This window comes from Brienomyrus brachyistius, chromosome 12 (assembly GCF_023856365.1).
Source record: "Brienomyrus brachyistius isolate T26 chromosome 12, BBRACH_0.4, whole genome shotgun sequence".
Lineage (NCBI taxonomy): Eukaryota > Metazoa > Chordata > Actinopteri > Osteoglossiformes > Mormyridae > Brienomyrus > Brienomyrus brachyistius.
Window position 1 is genome coordinate 18,687,256 of NC_064544.1, and position 18,846 is coordinate 18,706,101.

The window sequence follows — 18,846 nt, forward strand, 5'->3', positions numbered from 1 at the left end:
CATGTCAGATGAGGGGGGAGGGGGGGGTATCCTAGCCCTTGAGTCACAGTAAGTGGTGCTCTTAGGCTCATGGTGACAGGAAGTGCTCTCACCGCACCAGTGGCCTCAGGTGCACCCCCTGGGGGGGTAGCTTCCTGGGAACAAGGGTGTGAAACTCGCAACCTTTTCCCTCCAGCTCTTGGGGGCCATTTTGTTTTGAAACCGTAAGAGAATGGAGGGGCTGCTGTACCTGGGACAGTGCGGAAGGTCCACAGGGGCCACGTCCAATGGTGCATGAAAACCCCAAAACCTGAAACCCCCACAAAAATCTCACCACTGTGATTTTCCATCTCTTTATTTGGCCATGACAGGTCAGTAAACATTTCAGATTGGGTCAGTAGATATGTACAAGAAAGATAAAAGTCTTGCTGTCATGGTAAAACCTTGAGGGTCTGCTCACACTCGCGGTTGGTGACCACTTGGAATGCGAGCGTGTGGCCTGGGGTGGGTGGCTCCTGTGCGCCGCCCTGGTGGCTGTCCTCGGCATCCCCATGGGGGAATCGGTGCTTCCCATCTGCCGGCCCAGAGGTCGTCGGCTCACCTTCGCCAGTACTAGAGGAGGGGGGAGACAGTGCAAAGCTGGTTGGTTACACACTTGGAAAAACACAAATGACTGCATAGACGCCACAGATAGTGAACTTCTTAAACCTGAAATCGCCCATAAAATTCTTATCAAATGTGTACGCACGCACTTACCTGGGCGAACTTGTGTATCTGCTCGACCACGGCGGCGAACAGCGCCCCCACGCTCTCATCGATCAGACTCTGCATGTAGTGCACGGCCTCCTCGTCAGACAGGTCCAGACGGAACTTGTCCTGCACCTGTGAGCGGCACCCCCACGCTTAGCTGCGAGCTGGCGGGTGAGTCAGCCCTTCCAGGCCGTGCAAGAGAGCCCTCTTGGAAATTATTACCAGCCGTGGGACTATTTGACAGCTTGAGGCCAGTTTCATTCGAGTAAGACACCCCACTCTAACTCTGCTTAGAGCTCATATACATGTATGAAGGCATATGCAATTTGTCAAAGTAGATACATTAAGTCATTTAGACGTCGATTTGCACTTGATTTGCCTTTGGACAGTAGGATTTATGAATGAGGGTTTGTACCCTGAACTGATCTGTAATCTGGCAGCAGTTTAACCCAGTCAATCCAGATGCCAGTCAATCAGGTTTGCTCACCGTTTTCTATTTCAATTATGAATGTGCGCGTTTATGAAGTGTTACAGGGAAACGGAAACTTTAAAGCTCAGTTCCTAATACAACTACATTCACGGGGTAAGATCTGAAAAAAATGACTGAAATTAGGAAGTGATTTTTAAGTTTTCCTTTCCCCGAAAGACTTTACTAGTTAAATACACAAGTGTTTATCAAGTTTTGGGTGGTTAAGTTTCAATAAACTTTTGACTGAACAGATTACGTTACATAATATAAATGAAATGAAACGAAGAACTGAAAACAGGCAGCAGTGTCTTTAATAAAAAGCCCCACAGAAGTTCCCTACGGTCCAGCTACCCGACGCCGGCCCTCGTCGCCGCGCTAACGCCATCCATCTTAAAGGCTCCGCCCAGAAAGCCCACAGAACACATTTGACGCCGACTTCAGCCAGGAAGCGCCAGCGCCTCCGGTTTTGTTTTCCCGCTCTTTAGGAGGGGATTTTCTATAACTGCCGCAATGCGAAACGCGACAATGCTGCTCCGTCAAAAAATAAACGATTTTTTTTAAAAATCCTGCTCACTGCGAACATGGGCAACAACGTCATACACTCCCCTCCGTTGCCCCCCAATGGCCGATTCCTCCCTTAGCTCACTGCTAACCTGTCTGGGCCACACGATGGATCGGTCGGGGTGTCTGATCTGCACCCCCACTCACCTTTTTAACAGTCTTGTCCGGTTCCAAAGCGATGTCAGGAATGTTGACATCGACCATGAGAGAGAAGAGGTTCAGGATGAGGTTTGAATACCTGGAGGGAGGGAGAGACCTGGGTAGGTGTCTGAACTCATCCCTGCCTAGTCTTAATCCAACCAGGAACACACTCGCATACCGGACCGATCTACTAGGTACCGGGCCTAACACTTGGGGCTGATCTAGCGGGTTTTGTTTCTCTGGAGGTTTAACCTCAGATCCAGCGGAGGTTTGGCGGCGAGGGACAGGGTTGGGGGCCGGGCTGTGCCGACTCACCTGCGCAGGTGCAGGAAGGCGGTGTAGCACTGCTTCCTGAACTCCTGGTACTGCTCGCTCTGCATGCCCCCCATGCCCTCCACCATCTCCTTGCTGAGCTTCATGGGTGGAGGCAGGGGCTTCGGGTCCCGGCCCAGGATGTAGCCAAAGTCGATGTGGAACAGCTTCCCTGAGAGGCGCCCCAGAAAGAGGGCATCATTATAGGGTTCCGACAAAGGTTTGGACCACCACGGTATTTTCATTCATGGGTTGAGATGTTACTGCTTTCTCGGATTTGAAATCCCAGCAGTGATGGTTTGTGGCAACAGTAAAAACCAGAATGTTCTGTCTGGTTGGGCAGCATGTGGCAGCGAGCTCTGTGTGGCCGACCCTGCTTCTCAGGGACCTGACGGTGTTCCGGTCTTTACCGTGCAAACCAGAGTTTGTTTGCCTGAGATAAGAGGTGGACATCCACCTGTTTTGGTGAGGAGCAGATTGTCCAGGTGCCGGTCGCCGACTCCCAGGATGTAGGTGATCACACAGTATCCCGCTACAAGGGGACAGCATTTCGCAAGAGGTCCGTTAAGTGCATGTCATGGTGGCTCCCACACCTATCTGAACCACAGCTCACTTCAAAATGATCAGATACAAAGATAATGAGACCTATCTTAATGACGTCTAAGAAGAAATCCAGTGATACTGGACTGCGGGAGGCTAATGTGAGCTGGTGGTCACGGCTGAGGGGGGGGGGGGGGCTCACCGCAGCTCTTGACGTAGGTGTCCATCACCTCGGAGCTGATGCCGTAGGGACCCTTGTCGCTGGGGGCATGTTTCCTGAAGAAGCTCTATAGAGACACCCAGGCACTGAGTGCAAACTGTATACTTGGCTATTGCTGTGGCTGGGGATCAAACTCCGATCATAACTGGTCCCTGCAGTATACATACCTGGATATTACCTTCTGTAGCCAGGACCTCAGCCACAGGCACTGACTGGATGAACTGCATGAAGCCTGTAGGAGGACGAGCGGTAAATAATCGGAGGTCACATGACACACCGGACAGGTCAGTGCTGCTTTCAGACGATGGGAAGGCCTCTACGGAAGTGACGTGTATAATTCATTTAGATGCTTCTGTCCAAAGTGCGGATCAGAGAGCAGGGGAGGGTTAAGGGCAAACCACCCCATAAGATTTGACATTTGTGTCAAGTACATTGTAATTTGTTGCCTTTCGCATATCTCAGTTTTTCTCCACGACTCAGAGCATTTTGGTGCCAGTGAGCAGGATCACCCACAGTGCAGAGCAGCTGGGGTTCAGGAGCTCGCTAAAGGGCCTAATGGTGATGCAGGTATTCTGCTGGCCACAAGGTTTAAACCAGCAACCCTCTAGAACCAAGCACAGATCCCTCAACCCCCTTTTGTCCCCTTAACACATAGATATAACTATTCAGGTACAGTCAATTGTTAGAACACATCTTCAGGTCTCACCGTGCTTGGTGCTGGTGGCCAGAACTTTATATGGAGTCAGTTTCAGGTCCAGGTTCTCCTTCCTCAGCAGCTGAAAAGCAAAGAGATGTAAATAAGCACTTTGAGCAAACCCTACAGCCAGTGAGCAAACCCTACAGCCAGTGAGCAAACCCTACAGCCAGTGAGCAAACCCTACAGCCAGTGAGCAAACCCTACAGCCAGTGAGCAAACCCTACAGCCAAGGTCACGGCTGAGGGAGCATGGAGTCCATACAGTGGTTGGTGTCTGGAAGCTCTGGCCGTCGGCGCCAACCTTGTCCATGAGCGAGATGATCTGCAGGATAAGCTGGTCCTGCCGGAGGTCATCCCCGTGCTTGAAAATGACTGGATAGAGGCCCCCATCATCCGTCTTGAAGATCAGCTTGGCCGGCATGAGCGCACTCTGAAAGGAGTGTCACCATGAACTGTAAGGCACTGTGGGATATCACCCAGCTAGACGTTGTGTGCAGTGAAGGTCTCTGCACATCGCTATTTAGTCTACGTAGAATTTTATTCCAATAATGCATCAGGTTGTTTGACTTCCTGTAAAACTTTGACGTTTGTGTTGCAGTGAAATCTGAAAAGTGAGGAAGGAGGATGAGTGCAAGAAAGGACATCTTACCTTGAAGAGCGTGGCAGTGTCGGGAACGATGCCCCGGATCCGGACTTGGGGCTCCAGGGGTAGGGGGATGGGCTCAATCTCTGATAGGTTCACCTTCTCATTGTCGCCGAGCAGGGCCTGTAGTCTCTCAGTCTGAAAGACAGGGGGCGCCATAGAATCAACATCAGATCATGTGATCACAGAGCTTGCTGCGAGATTCAAAATGGAAGATCCCCCACCCAGCCAGATCCTACCTTCTTCTTACGGTTGCCACTCTCCCTCTGCACGGCCTTCATCAGCTGGACCAGCCGGTCCACAAAGGTCTGCTGGGTGGCCAGGAGGGACCTCATCACACGGACACTCTTATCTCCCTGCAGACCAGCAGCAGTCAGCCTGGACATCTCGCTCGGTTGAACATCACACGATCAGCGAGGACACGCACCTTGAGCAAAGCCTGACTGAACCTCCTCATGACGTTCAGGTACATGTCGTGCGTCTTGGGGTCTCTCTGCTGGGTGTCCTGGTCTTCACATTCCACTATCACATACCTGACAACACGCACACCCATGTCAAGTGCAGCAGTTCATCAAATACACAGGCTGGTGCATAAATGCAGCCTCGCACGTATGGCCTCCACACAGCCTTACCAGTACAGATAATTTGCCAAGGTGGAATTCTTGCAGGCTCGGGAGATGAGGAAGGTGCACAGGTCCTGCTGTGATACAGATGCAGCCCAAATTTAACACTGGCTGGAGTAACAAACCTGTTACACTGCTGTCACCAATCAAAAAGTACCTCAGGAACACTCTGCTGTACTTTTAGAACCAACCACTCAACTTTAATATCGTTTATTCTGGGTTTTCCCCTCTCCATCCCCACCTCCTCCTCCTCCTCCTCCTGATCTTACCTCAAGATTCTCAGTGTCTGCACCTTCTTTTCCTTTCTGGGCACTAGGGGGTGCTGGTGAGGCTGTCAGAATTTGTGAGCTAGAAACACATATAATGTTATATTATAACATGAATAAACGTTGTACAGAAAGATCCCTGGTCAAGCACCGGCCCACCCAGGGATCCCACTGGCGCCCTCACCTGTCCACATCCCCAAGGGCACCGCTCTCACCCAGGCCCCCCTGGCTGTCTCGCTTGCTTCCGGGCTCCAGCCCTCCCTGGATGTCGTTGAAGTTTTCGTACTTGAGGGCCTGGACCAGCTGGAGCAGGTACATTAGCAGGTCCTTGGGGAGGGAGAGAAGCTGTTAGAGGGAGCCGAATATATACGAGATAAAGATGCTCATGCTCCTCTGCTCTCCCGCTTGCCTCGTCGTCGGCCTGCTGCAGCCGGGCCACGGCGTAGCGCCGCACGGTGGTGTTGGTGAACTGGGAGGACAGCAGCTCCAGGGAATCCTCCACATCCATGGGCTTCCACTTCCCCAGCAGCTCCAGGGCCTGCTTGGCTTCCTGGGGCAGCGCCCAGTTCACACACTTCAGGAACTTGGTCAAGGCCTGGGGGGAGGGGGGCAGTGGGTACAGGATGTTAGGGGCAGACAGAGCTTTATCTGAGCGGGGTGGGCAGGTGCACACGCCATTTGGGACAATACACACGTAGAACAGTGCATCCCGTTTTCAGGACACATGCAGACAAGCCATATAAACACAGAATACATAAACGGAGAGTTTATAAACAGGGGGCTTATAAACACAGAAAGTGGGGCAGCAGATGTCATCGGAGCACTTAGGCAAGGGTAAATAAATGTAATAAAAAAAATACATTTTAAATGGTTCCCTAGCATGCACAGAGAATACGCCTCCACACTGACGCAGGATGCCACAGACACACACACACGCATACACACCTTCTCCTGCGTGGTCAGGTAATAGCGGAACTTCCACACTAGGTCCTGCTCCTCGGAGCTCAGCTGCTTGGTGGGGGGGTAGCTCACGATGATCTGAGGGGTAACAGAGCCATCAGTGCGCCCCCTCTCCTTCTCCCTGCCTCCCCCACTTTTTTATCATTCTGCTGGCCTAATTTAACAATGAATTATAAACACATAGTGGGTTGTATATGTAAAACATAAATAAAAATTGTAAAAATTAATTTTTGTGTATGAAAAGCATGGAGGTGTAGAAAGGCACAGTTTTGTTTAAAATTGTGTGAAGTTTTTTTGCATCTCTCATGCTTATTTAGAATAAAGGTCACAGTTCCTGTGGTACGGCGAGAAAGAGACACACAAAAGTGGCAGGAGCTACAAAAGTTCCCGGTTCAGATGGCCTAGGAACCTGGAACCTGGAGGGAAAGCGCCCTCCCTCTCTCCCCCGTACCCTCTCTCCCCGGAGCACAGCACTCACATTGAGCTGGTCGCGCGTGGCGGCGTTGGGCTTCAGGTCATGGTCGGACGGCCCACTGCGCAGACTGCGAGCCAGCTTGTGATGTTTGCTCTCCACCAGGTTCTCCTATGGTGCACAGAAAGGGATATTTTAAAGTCATTCTGTGCCCTCAAAAGAACCCGAGCCCAAAGCTGCCCCGTCTCACCATGGACATCTGAGGGTCCGGCACTTTGACGATCTCGGAGCTGGTGAGCAAGGGGGCAGATTCATCCCCGTCCTGAGCAGAAAGAATCGACGAATCAGACACCTGGGCAGTGACATCATTAATTGCACTCTTTGAACACTGACTCACAGAGCATGACCCCTTATCGGATGACCACAATCATCACTGTATATAGTGATCCTATGGTAAGGCCTACCGGGATCATGGTTGTGAAGGGAAGGTTACTGGTTCAAATCCCAGATTTGGCAGAGTGATGTCATCATTGGTCCCTATAGCTGGGCCTTTAACTCCAATTTCCCCAGAGACTGTCTGACTCTACTCTCTCAAAAATGTTTGTTGCTTCAGATAAAAGCGTCTGTTAAGTAAATTAAATGCTAATGTCAGTCGAGTTTAAAGAAGTACGGGAAGCAGAGAGTGTCATCTGCTGATCTCTGTCAAAACTGTTTTAGTTCTTTCGCCACTAAAACGTTTGCTTCGTATTATTATTCATAAACTGCTTTGTTTCCCCACCAGCTGAGTGCTTCTAGCTCTATCTCACAGATACTCTCTCTCTCCCACACACACCACCCCCCCCCCCCACCCCACACACACAGACCAGTACTCACGTGTCCATTTATTTATATGGGTAAAACCCTAATCCCAGCAATGACGACCTTAACTCCTAACCCATCGCTAACCCTAACCCTCTGGGGTCTAGGTAGGGAGCGAACTTTCACTGACTGCAGTATGGTCACGCATTTCAATATCATAAACTTAATTCACTGTAAATAAATTATTTCTTATTTGTTTTGCCATTAAACTCATCTTAATCTCAGTGTACTTTGTAAATATGTCAGATTTATGTGAAGTTTGTAATTTCACATCAAAGTATAGACATTGCAAAATGCAGTTTGGAACACTTGCAGAAACAGTATAAAAGTACATAGTAAGCAATGGTGAAAGTTTGTTTTGATCCCAGATATCTAGTCACCAAAGTCTTGGCTACATGAAGATGACTGAATGGTGTAGTTGCAACATTCAGTTAGATAAATAAACAAGAAAAACCGAACTCATGTCACTATTTCTGGGCTCCTTTCATTGAATATGTAGGAGCTTTCATGTGTTTGCATGAGCCATTCACACCTGGCCACACCCCCCCCCCCCCTTTTATGGTGCTGATGGGGATGTATCTGGATCGCGTTTCACTGTTGCGTTGTTCATAAAATTACCATGCAAACGCGATCTGAATATGCGGAAATGCGGCTATTTATAATGCGAACAGCGATCTTCAGGTGAGGGCGGCACTACATGCCCCGATGCAGGTAAAACAAAGTAAGGTGACACGGTTTACTTTTTTGCCGATTTAACCAAATTTTTTAAACTTTAATACTTCCGACAATGGGCGTTTTGAAAAGAAGATAGATTACGGATTCAGTCAGCGTTTTTTTCATGTTTCTCCATAAAGATTTCAGCGAGATATAAACTGAAAGAGACACGAAAAATTGTCAACAATGCACTCGACCCCAGAGGGTTATCCATAAGTAACCAAACAAAATACGAGATTTCTGGCATTTTTAGTTTTTTGATAGCAGTCACAAATTTTTATAAAATTGAGTTTCCCTTGTGCAGACTGAAAAATTGGTCCCCACGTCATCAAAATAACAGGGTTTTATTATATTACGTCGATATTTGTTTCACACAATGTAATGTACTTGGACCACACACACACACACACACACACACACACACACACACACACACACACACACACACACCTTCTCATAGTAGACAATGCTGTACTCCTTCTCTCCCTGTCTGACTCTGGGGAACTCCACCATCAGGTACATGAAGTTGGAGCTCCGTTTCTCACTCTATGTGACACACAAACACAAAAACGGTTTTAAAAATGTACCCATATACTAGAAAAAAAACATTCTCTTAAGAAAAAGCTATCATACGTCCCCTGTCCTCTGACGCCGGAGGGCTCACCTCATTGATCATCTCGATCTCACGGAACGTCAGACGGTCCAACCAGTCCACCTTCGCCATGTGACCCTGACGATGCGCCTTGGTCAGCTGATTTGAAAGAGACAGGAGACTGGGTAGGGTCATGGGCAGGAGAGCCACACGAAGGGCAGTGCAGATGACGGGCACGGAGCTCGGCCAATCAGAACAAGGCACGCCTCGACCCTCCCTCCCCGCTCATGCAGCTCAGCATTCAAGCGCATAGCCGTCCAGTTAGTCCCACACTGCGTGGTTAATGGTCACGCCGGTAATCCGGTAAATGATCTGTGATGCAGGCTGCACCGTTCAGCACCAAGGGTGTGTTCACACACAATACAGACGTGTGCGGCTGGAGATCGGCAGCATTCCCACTGTCCTCACGATGCGATGGTGGACAGACGCGCGCGCACACGCACACACTGACACTCGCCTCATACTCACATCACTGAGTATCTCCAGGTCTGGACCCTGGAACAGACACTCATTTAAACCTCAGAGCTTCTCAACATGCCACTGACACATTGGGGTTTAAACTGCCACATAACTCGATTTTTGTAGTGTGGGGGGGGGGGGGGGGGGGGGTGTCCTGGCTTTGTTCTTCTGTTCAAAGGGTTCCGAGATGCGGGCATAAGAGAACCTGCATGTTTTCTGCATTTCCTGCGCACCCTTAAATAATGACGCAGCTCCGACTGCAGACTGCGTGTTCTGACCAGTTTAATAGCGTGGCTGGCCCCTACCTTGGCCAGGCGGCCCATCTGGTCCTCCAGGCTGCTGCTGGTACGCCCCGGGGTGGTGGTGACCTCGCTGCCGTCCCCCTCCATGCACGGCCATACCTTCAGGTCATGCATCCCCTGTCGGAACATCCTGGGTGTTTTCGGGACGGGAGTGGCGAGAACATGCATGTTAGAGACAGCGAATGCCAGGCCTTGAGGAGCTCAGGGTCTACAGCTACTGTACATTTTAACTCTTTGTGTACATTCCTCCGGATGTCAGTTTACAGCTCCTGGGGTCATATGATTCAGTGCGGACGCTATTCTGAGGGAATGGAACGCGCTTTCGAATCGCAACAATTTACTACCAAATTCATGACAAAATAGCTTAAAATTAATGTTGTCTGGTCATTTATTTGACAAAAAAATAGCAGGTTGCTAACGACCCAATGAAGTGCCTGTATTTTGTAAACAGTGCTTGGACAAAAATGTATCCCCATTTAGTTACTTCACTAAAACATTCGAAGTTTGCTCCTTTTGACCTCTTTTTTCACCCTTATTACCCCCACTGTCATTTTGTCCCTAAACTGCAAAGTGTAAATGGGGCATTATCTACTGGTAGTTTTTGCAATGTTTGCCCAATGTAGCGTGTTTTGTGGATAAAGAACATCCATATATCTGATCACTGGACCCATGCGGAGGTCCAAACACTCAAGGCTGGTTCATACTTCCCTGCACGTGTCCGCTCAAGTGTTTATGATGAGTTTGACGTCATTGGTCGCCTCCTTAGACAAATGCCTGCTGCACTCCAAATTTGTGTCTGTGCAGCGGTGTATGCGCAGCGGTGTATGCGCAGCTCTGGACACACTGCGCATGATCGATTCCCTAGCATAATACCAACATGGATGCTTTTGACGAGCATTGGGGTGGCAACCCTGTGAGCTGGCTCTCTGAATTTGTAAAATATGAAACTGACATAAACATCACTGCTGTGGTCCGTGTGCAGGGAACATCAGAATAAAAGTTTATTATTAATAAATATATAAATAGAACACATTGTGCGCATGAAACGTACGCGTCTTGACTGTATGAATGTTTCCGTGTATGAAAATGCAGAGTGGATGCAAGTGTTGCACTTGTTCGGAGAAGTATGATCCAGCCCTAATACATGTACATAAACAAGGACATTTGTCTGGCAGCCATTTTGAAATATTATACAAAATTATTATTTGTATGTTATTTCGATATTATTTAAAATGGATATAACGTTTTATATTGTTATTATGTTAATTTCAGTTTGTTCAGGGAAGACATAATCAATAATAGTTTGTACAGTTGTTGTGTCTTGATGTACAGCGGTGGCCTAATGGTTAGGGCACCACACTTGTAATAGAGAGATTGCTGGTTCGAATCCCTGACCAGCAAGGCACCAGAGGTACCCTGAGCAAGGTACCGCCCCCAAGCACTGCTCCCTGGGTGCTGAATTAGCTGCCCCCTGCTATGTCACTACGTCACATATGGGTTAAATGTAGAGGATGCATTTGGTTGTTGTGCACTGTGGTGTGTCAACACTGATCACCAAAATTCAAATACATATGTTTGAATTTTATATATATATATATATATATATATATATATATATATATATATGATGGGTCATTTTGGAACCAAAGTGTGTAGTGACTCCTCAAAATCCCATATACAGAAAGGTTAAATCAGTAAAGAGGTGAACGTGCACTCTGCTTCAGCAACACAAACCCCCGCATCCCAGCGTGAACGGCGAAGCTGCAGACTCCTACCCGTACTTCCCGAAGAGAGAGACGGTGGTCCCGCCCACTGGTGTGGCCTGGCCGGGCCCGTACACGTCCCAGATGGTGAGTGCCACCTGAGCACTCTGGGGCAGGTCTGGGTACTTAACTGGGAGCCTCAACCACTCATTCCAACTAGAGGGCAAGAGTGGAAAACTGCCATTTACCCACTCAGGACAAATGGCGTTACTATCCGATACACGGAATACATCACTTATCATAGATATAGAAAAAAAAACAGCCCCCCAAAATGCAACATAAACAAGGCTCAAAATCGGAACACCCACAAGGTGCAAGACCCATGATTCATGTCACTGACATCTTACTGCCAATGAAAGCTGAGCATCCCTTATCACTTCCTGACTGACTCTGATTGGCTGCTTCAGAAGGCCTGCCCAATGAACCGGACCATACTCACTTCCAGCGCGTGCTGAAGGCTTTGTAGGAGGTGCGCACAGGAAGTGCCAAGGGCTTGCCCTCAGCGAACACCTGACACGTGACATAGAGGTCGGAGCAGGTCTCCTGGTAAAGCCCCGAGAACCGCAGCATGGGATCCTGAAGGAGGGCCTTGTAGCTCTTCTGCTCCCGCTTACCCTCCAGGCTGCCGCTGTCGGGAAGGAGATCATAATAATCATCGTCATCATCATCACTGTCGTCATCATCATCCTCCTTCTGACACCTAGGTGTCCCCCTAAATGCTGACAGATGGTCTCTGCCCACAAAACTCTTGGCTAACAATTTACATTACAGAGACTCAGTGCCTGAAGTACCTGCACCTTCAAGCCCAGAAGCTCAAAATGACTACAAGATGCCTTGCTATTCTGGGATTTAAAATCTGACTATTGTCCCAGCTCTGACTGCGTGGAGTTTGCAGTATCCCCTGCAATCATGCAGGCTTTGGCAGGTTGTCTGGTTATCTTTTACAACCCAAACTACAGGTTAAACTGCCACAATCAAGTGATAGGATGGATGTACCTATTAAAATGGACAAACGTACATTAACCGGCTTTTCAGGAAGGACCTTTGTGAAACTTGGTCCAAAAATGGTACTGCAACTCAGCAACAGTGGTTACAGTCAACATGAAAACGGAATTAACGTTGTTACGGGAAATTACCAGAGGTGTAATGTAGCCATCAATGCCGTTAGTATTGCCCGAAATAGCAGCGTAACCAATCTACGCTTACAATGTGAACAACTTTGCAAGTCCAGCACACACACATACACACACACGCTTTACAAAAACAGCCATCAGTACACAGAGAATGAGGAACAGTCAAAAGACACACAAGTGTATTAAAAAAAAAAAAAAAAAAGCTCAAGAACAGAGCATTTTCTCCTATGGATATGGAATTTCCCCAGTGGAAGCGGGGAACTTCAATTAAATAGAGTTTAATATGAATGCTGTCGTTTATGAATGGGACATTTAACAAGAGACTCGTCAGAAAGACAAAAAAAGCCCGAGATGCCGATCTAATGACTGATTACTATACGTAATAGTATAGTATTCGGATATTTTATATATATATATATATATATATATATATATATATATATATATATATATATATATATATATATAGAGAGAGAGAGAGAGAGAGAGGAGAGAGAGAGAGAGAGAGAGAGAGAGAGAATGACTAAATTGCTGAATTATTTTTCTGTTAAAGAACTATTTGGATGACCCGGAAAAACCACACATAGTTACAATCAGTCACAAATACATTTACACAGCCAGCTTGCTTAAAACTCTAAAGACCCGTTCATCGGACCAAGCGACGTACTTGACTAAGCTGTGCTGTCAAAGCCGTGCTGTCAAAACGGCGGACTTACATTTTAAGCTGCACATTTATATCCATTTCACAACTGTAGACGTAGTTAAACTTGTCTGTATCCATGGTCGCGGATTTAAAGTATAAACGAGCAGATGGCGTTCAGCTGAGATCCCCGGCACGGAGAGCCGTCTCCAGCGTCTCTGGAAGGCCTCCGTGCGAAGACGCCGTGGAGCACCGGATCTCCACAGTCAACCGTGCTGTAAAGGATTACTGAACCCCAAAGTATATTAAATACTGAACTGCGAGTCCGACGATCACCAAAAGTGCTTAGACTGCGCGTCCCCCGGTAATTTTAGACTTCTTCAGTATCTACTCGGACATTGCGTTATTTTCCCTAGCGCAGTACACACAAGTAAAATCAACAATCCTCTTCAGACAAAAGTAGTTGATATCAATCCACGTTAGAATTTGTGGACACAGTATTGATCGTTGTACTCTGGAATCTATTAAGTCAGTCTATGTTGAGTACAGTACCTTCCTCTTTAGGACGTAGATGATTGGTTGAAGAATCCCGGAAGGGGAATTCTGGAGATTCGCTCTTAAAGCTGCAGGACGTCGTCTGTATGAAGGCCTGTATGAAGCGCATTGAAACCAAGTTGCTTTATTTAATTTATGTATACTGTAATATAAGAGGTGAACTGTAAAATCCATATCGATTCATCCAAGTGGTCTGTGGAAAAAAAAAACCTCAGACACGGAGAAAACACCCACATTCACAAAAACAGGACCAAGAATCAAACATAGAACCATGAAATTATGAGGGTACAGTGATAACCATTGGGGCATGGTATGCATTATAAGATTATTCTTCTTATATGCTGTCAAGTCGATGGTGACCATATTTACAGCATTCCTTTAAAATGTCCTGCCTTCTGCCTGGGTTATAATTAACTAGTTGCCAGTCCATCACAAGGCACATACTCAGCCTAACTGCATGGTTATAGACTGTGCAAAACCTGCATGACATGGGGAGAAAATGCAAACTCCAGACACACAGGATGCAAACCCCCAACTTCAGAGGTGTGATGAAACAGTGTCACTTTATGGTTTTCTAGCTGTCAGTGAATCCAAGGTCTCTGTAAACCAGTACAGGGTTATGTACGGCAAAGAATACCCTTATGCTATCAATAAAAATGCATTACTTACATTCAAGCTATTCAGCCTAACCAAAACAAGGATTGTCCCATGTTGTCTCCCAGGGTACGACTCTGTGGTGACAGGTAGCCCCTCCTCATAGTTTATTTTATTGGCTGAGCTGAGTGATGAGTCAGTATCCACAGCAGCAGGTCACTTCTGTCCATTAAATGCTCCATTCGTCATTAACGCCTCTTTAAATGGACAGGGACCATTGCAACCGGACTTGCATGGGGGTCGGGGAGCCCTCTGACGCAACCGCACATTCCTGGCTGCTGAAGTTACAAAAACACATAATGCTCAGGGTTTCCGCTCCGTGTTCTGTTGGGAGGCATGACCAGGATACTTCTAAAGCTCTCTGCTTTAAACATACGTTATGTAGGGGGTCACACATGCCCTGTTTTCTTCATCATCCTACATCAGTGACTTATAAATAATATTTATTTATCCCTGCTCCATTCTCCCTAACTCTGCCCCCCCCAAACCATTATGATTCATAAAGGTTACCTATTTGTCTAGGATGATTTTGAACTTGAGAATTTAATCACATCGCTTGAGTGGAACATTAACTGATGTCTTCTCTCTGTGGTTCATCATGGCTTGGGAGAGGTTGTCTCTTGGAAAAGATGATTTCTATCTGTGGTCCGTTGGGCTACAGTGAACACGAGGAGTAAGGTCTTTGCGCCACTCTGGAGCACAGGATTGCATGGACTCTAGGATTATAGGTAGGTGTTAGAAAGTTTTATCAAAAGCTGCTTTCACAGCTTGTACGTTTTTTTTTGGAAGCCATTCAAATTAGGTTGTTACTCATGGCAGTTCTTTGAGTCCAGCAGACCACCATGCAGCCTGTTGTTCTGGAGAATCTGCTGGATGAGGCAGTGCAGTAGCATCATGGCAGATGGGAACAGATTTTTACAAATGTGATTGGCTGAACACCGGGGCGTTTGACTGGAATGGAGAGGTTTGGGGGAACCCACAGGGCCCATTCACACTTCGCAAAGTTTTCCGACGATCTCCAACTCCCAGCCTGATAGCGGACCACAGGAGATGAGCTAATGTGAGCTAATGTTTTGTTCCGGATCAGGGAGCATTACCTCGAAGGCCTAACTACACCACTCCCCCCACTCCAGGTCCGTCTCCTATCCATTTAGTAGTGGAGCAGCTGAGGTAGGCGTGAGATGGACAAACTAACCTCACATGTACACACCTGCAGCGTGGCGATAAAAGTCTGATCCGTCCTTTATGAGTTTCCTCTACCCAAATAGGCGAAAATCTTGGCTAAGCTGCCTTAGGCCTGGATCAGGGACTACGTGAAGTCACAGTGCGGATGCAGTGCTGCTGGAACCATACTGACATCATTGGGAGTTTCTCCAAGGGAAGGATGAGGACAAGGGTCATCGCAAGAGGAGGGCCACGCTGTCCAACTGGCTTAGTGTGAATTGAGACTTCTGGGATGCTACTTGGTGACAAGCTTGGTCTTGAGAGACCAGAATCATTCATGTTAACAGTATCCCAACAGGAAAGTCAACCAGACTCTATCTTATAGCAAAATTCTGTGAGGTTCCGTGCAGGTTAGAACTGTTCCTGCGATCCGATGGTGAGTGGTTTAAATCCCAGGGTCAGACGAGTGATTTCACCATTAGGCCCTTGAGAAAGGCCCTTAACCCCAACTGCTTCAGGGACTGGCTGTCCCTGCTCTCTCAGTTGTACGTTACTTTGGATAAAGGTATCTACTAAATAAGCAAATGCAGTATTTTACTGTGGTGGTAAATACCTTGTCGTGTAATGTATTCACAGAACCCCTTTTGGAATGTTGAAATAAAATAGTGTTTTGAAAGTCTGGGTATGAATATTAGCGCTGGAATCGTTAGCGTGATGATTACTGACGGCATTCTGCCAGGATCATAGTCTTATATTTTGGTGTGCTGTGACTTCCGCGGATCTTTATGACTTTCCTCCACATTTCGTGTGTTAGTCATACCGGGATGTGTCAGTGTTTCTATCGTTTTAGAGGTCATGCCCACTGGAGCGAGGAATTGTTTGCTCCAGAGTGCCAGAATTATGCCAAGACAACCTTTTTCCCCACGCCGCCTTCACCCCCCCGAGACCCCGGCACCGCCCGCCCCCCTGCGCCCCTCATCAGGGCTGCGCCTGGCTCATAAAGTATCGGGGGTATAAAATGGAGTTACTTTGGGCTGAGGGGAAGATTCTGAGAGACGACCATGAGCACAATGGCAGGACAGCTGGCTCTGGCCCTTTTGGTGGGGACTGCGCTTTGGACCACCTGCCCGGGGGCTCCAACACAATGTCACTTCAACTTCCGAGGTAAGGGGCATGGATGAGGCTTTGCTTAGTCTTCTTATAGATCACCCGTACCAAACTGAGGTTTTGGTTAGTTTTCTTATAGATCACACATACTGCAATGAGGTTTTGGTTAGTCTTCATGTAGATTACACATACTGCAATGAGGTTTTGGTTAGTCTTCATGTAGATTACACATACTGCAATGAGGTTTTGGTTAGTCTTCATGTAGATTACACATACTGCAATGAGGTTTTGGTTAGTCTTCATGTAGATTACACATACTGCAATGAGGTTTTGGTGTTCAGCTATAGGTTCACGTACGTTCACCATATTCTGTTTGCTTACTTCAACAGTCATGCTGAATACTTCAACGTTTATCTGACACTTGATATTTTAAAGATGCTGCCGGTGATTTTGTTTATACACATTCAGGTAATGTTTGGTTTCACTTATAGGGGGAGCACCTTTACTTTTTGAGTCACCTTGTCGGAAAATCTTCCCTGTTGCTTAGCATTTAATGAAAATCTCACATGGGAATGCTTTAGTACTTGCCGATAGATGAGCCGTGGTGTGACCCCTAACGTGAACCCTGTCCCTCTGTGCCCCCTCAGCACCGTGTCAGTACCAGGGCGCCGTTTATTCCCTGGGTGAATCCTGGACCACCAGCGAATGCCTCCAGTGCACGTGTCTGCATCCTGTGGGCGTCGGCTGCTGCGAGATGTATGTACGCTTGTGCGTCTGGGGGCGTGTCGAGTCCCTCCGTCGCGTCGCCTCGTTTTCCTGGTCCAGCTATCAAACCATATATCCATTTTGTTACATATAATAGTATGCGAGATGAGTGAGGAAAGAAGGGAGTAGTAATGCAGACGCTGAACCGTTCTGGGCTGGTAAACAGAGAGCACTGGCTCAGGAGGCAAAGCTATTGATTTAACAGTCAATCTATGTTCCTACCCTCACCAATGGTCCTGAGGTTTGGGTAGTGACTGATAGAACGAGGTCGTGGATACAAGCAGCAGAAATGAGTTTCCTCTACAGGGTGTCTGGGTTCAGCCTTAGAGATAGGATGAGGAGCTCGGACATTCAGGAGGGGCTCAAAGTACAGCCGCTGCTCCTCCACATCGAAAGGAGCCAGTTAAAGTGGTTCAGGCATCTGACTGGCATGTCCAACCGGGAGGGGGGCCCCGAGGCAGACCCAGGATACGCTGCAGAGGTTACATCTCTCAGCTGGCCTGGGAACCCCTTGGTACTCCCTCTGAGGAGCTGGAGGAGGTGGCTTGTGACAGGGAGGTCTGAGCATCCCTGTTCAGAATTCTGCCCCTGCGACCTGGACCTGGATAAGAGTTGGAGGATGGATGGATGGATGGAATAATGTGTGTGCCTCATTGGGCTAAGCCTCTGTGCCTGTGATCGGAAGGTTGTTGGTTAGAGACCCAGGCCCTTAGTCCTCCGAAAGACTCCAGGGGTGCCGGGTAAATGGCCTGACCCTGTGCTCTGACCCCCAGCTTCACTCATCTGTATATATGTTTGTGTATGTCTCAAAAAGAGAGCAAAATGGGATATTTGGGGAAAATGAAAAACATTCCAGTGTACATTCCAGTGCACCCCCCCCCCCCCCATCAGCCTCACCCTTTCTTCCATCAGCGTCCAGCACCCAGTGGACTTCCCCGCTTGGTGCGAGGTCCGTGTGGAAGCAGAGACCTGCAGGGCCATGCTGGTGCAGACCGCAGACCCCCGCCTCCCATGCATCTCCGGTGGAGAGGACAACCTGGACCCCAAGCACAGGACCCTGCCCATCAGCCTGGGGGTGTAGGTGGGACCCCCTCCCCAACTTGAGTCCACCCCCAGCTCTTCTCCAAATCCATCTATGTAATCAAGCTTGTCGTCAAGTACATCTGTGGTGCATCAGAGAAACACACTGAAAGGAAGAGTTATGAAGATGGCAGAACCTTTGAAATTAGGGTTGTGTGGTTCTAGGTTCACCGGGGGTGTTGGCGCTGCCCCTTGAAGGGATTTGAGCAGAACCACAGCACACACAGCTGTGAAGTCATACTTAAGTCCAAGTTCCGCTTCTGCCTGCACTGGTATACATGCATCTGTATTACTGCATCTGTACTCTGAACTGCTTAATTAAACAATTACTCAGAGAAATAACACATGGCTGGTGGCATTTTTAACAGAAGGATCATACAGCAAGTAGAAAAAACCCTTAATATTGGGTAAAAAACAGGAACATTAAG

The 18,846-nt window shown here is 47.9% G+C and overlaps 2 protein-coding genes across 3 annotated transcripts; one reads left to right on the forward strand and one right to left on the reverse strand.

Annotated features, from left to right (window-relative positions):
* Positions 1 to 318: 318 nt before the first annotated feature.
* On the reverse strand, positions 319 to 13,563 carry pik3c3 (phosphatidylinositol 3-kinase, catalytic subunit type 3). 2 transcript variants are annotated; one of them, XM_048971222.1, is made up of 26 exons: positions 13,170 to 13,563; positions 11,760 to 11,948; positions 11,333 to 11,476; positions 9,561 to 9,687; positions 9,265 to 9,291; positions 8,809 to 8,895; positions 8,595 to 8,690; positions 6,823 to 6,894; positions 6,639 to 6,743; positions 6,146 to 6,238; positions 5,610 to 5,795; positions 5,385 to 5,527; positions 5,204 to 5,282; positions 4,944 to 5,011; positions 4,739 to 4,844; positions 4,551 to 4,667; positions 4,318 to 4,449; positions 3,970 to 4,098; positions 3,679 to 3,748; positions 3,140 to 3,204; positions 2,955 to 3,039; positions 2,670 to 2,744; positions 2,216 to 2,384; positions 1,907 to 1,997; positions 736 to 861; positions 319 to 591 (listed from the first exon to the last, which is right to left on the reverse strand). In XM_048971222.1, the coding sequence occupies exons 1-26, from the start codon at positions 13,232 to 13,234 to the stop codon at positions 577 to 579; spliced, it is 2,661 nt and encodes an 886-aa protein (XP_048827179.1). In that variant the 5' UTR covers positions 13,235 to 13,563; the 3' UTR covers positions 319 to 576. The 2 variants fall into 2 exon arrangements, with proteins under 2 accessions (XP_048827179.1, XP_048827180.1); XM_048971223.1 differs by lacking the exon at positions 9,265 to 9,291 and having other exon boundaries at positions 13,170 to 13,561.
* A 2,906-nt stretch (positions 13,564 to 16,469) lies between these two features.
* Positions 16,470 to 18,833, forward strand: msmp1 (microseminoprotein, prostate associated 1). Its single transcript, XM_048971355.1, has 3 exons — positions 16,470 to 16,630; positions 17,221 to 17,329; positions 18,251 to 18,833. The coding sequence occupies exons 1-3, from the start codon at positions 16,528 to 16,530 to the stop codon at positions 18,417 to 18,419; spliced, it is 381 nt and encodes a 126-aa protein (XP_048827312.1). The 5' UTR covers positions 16,470 to 16,527; the 3' UTR covers positions 18,420 to 18,833.
* Positions 18,834 to 18,846: the final 13 nt, after the last annotated feature.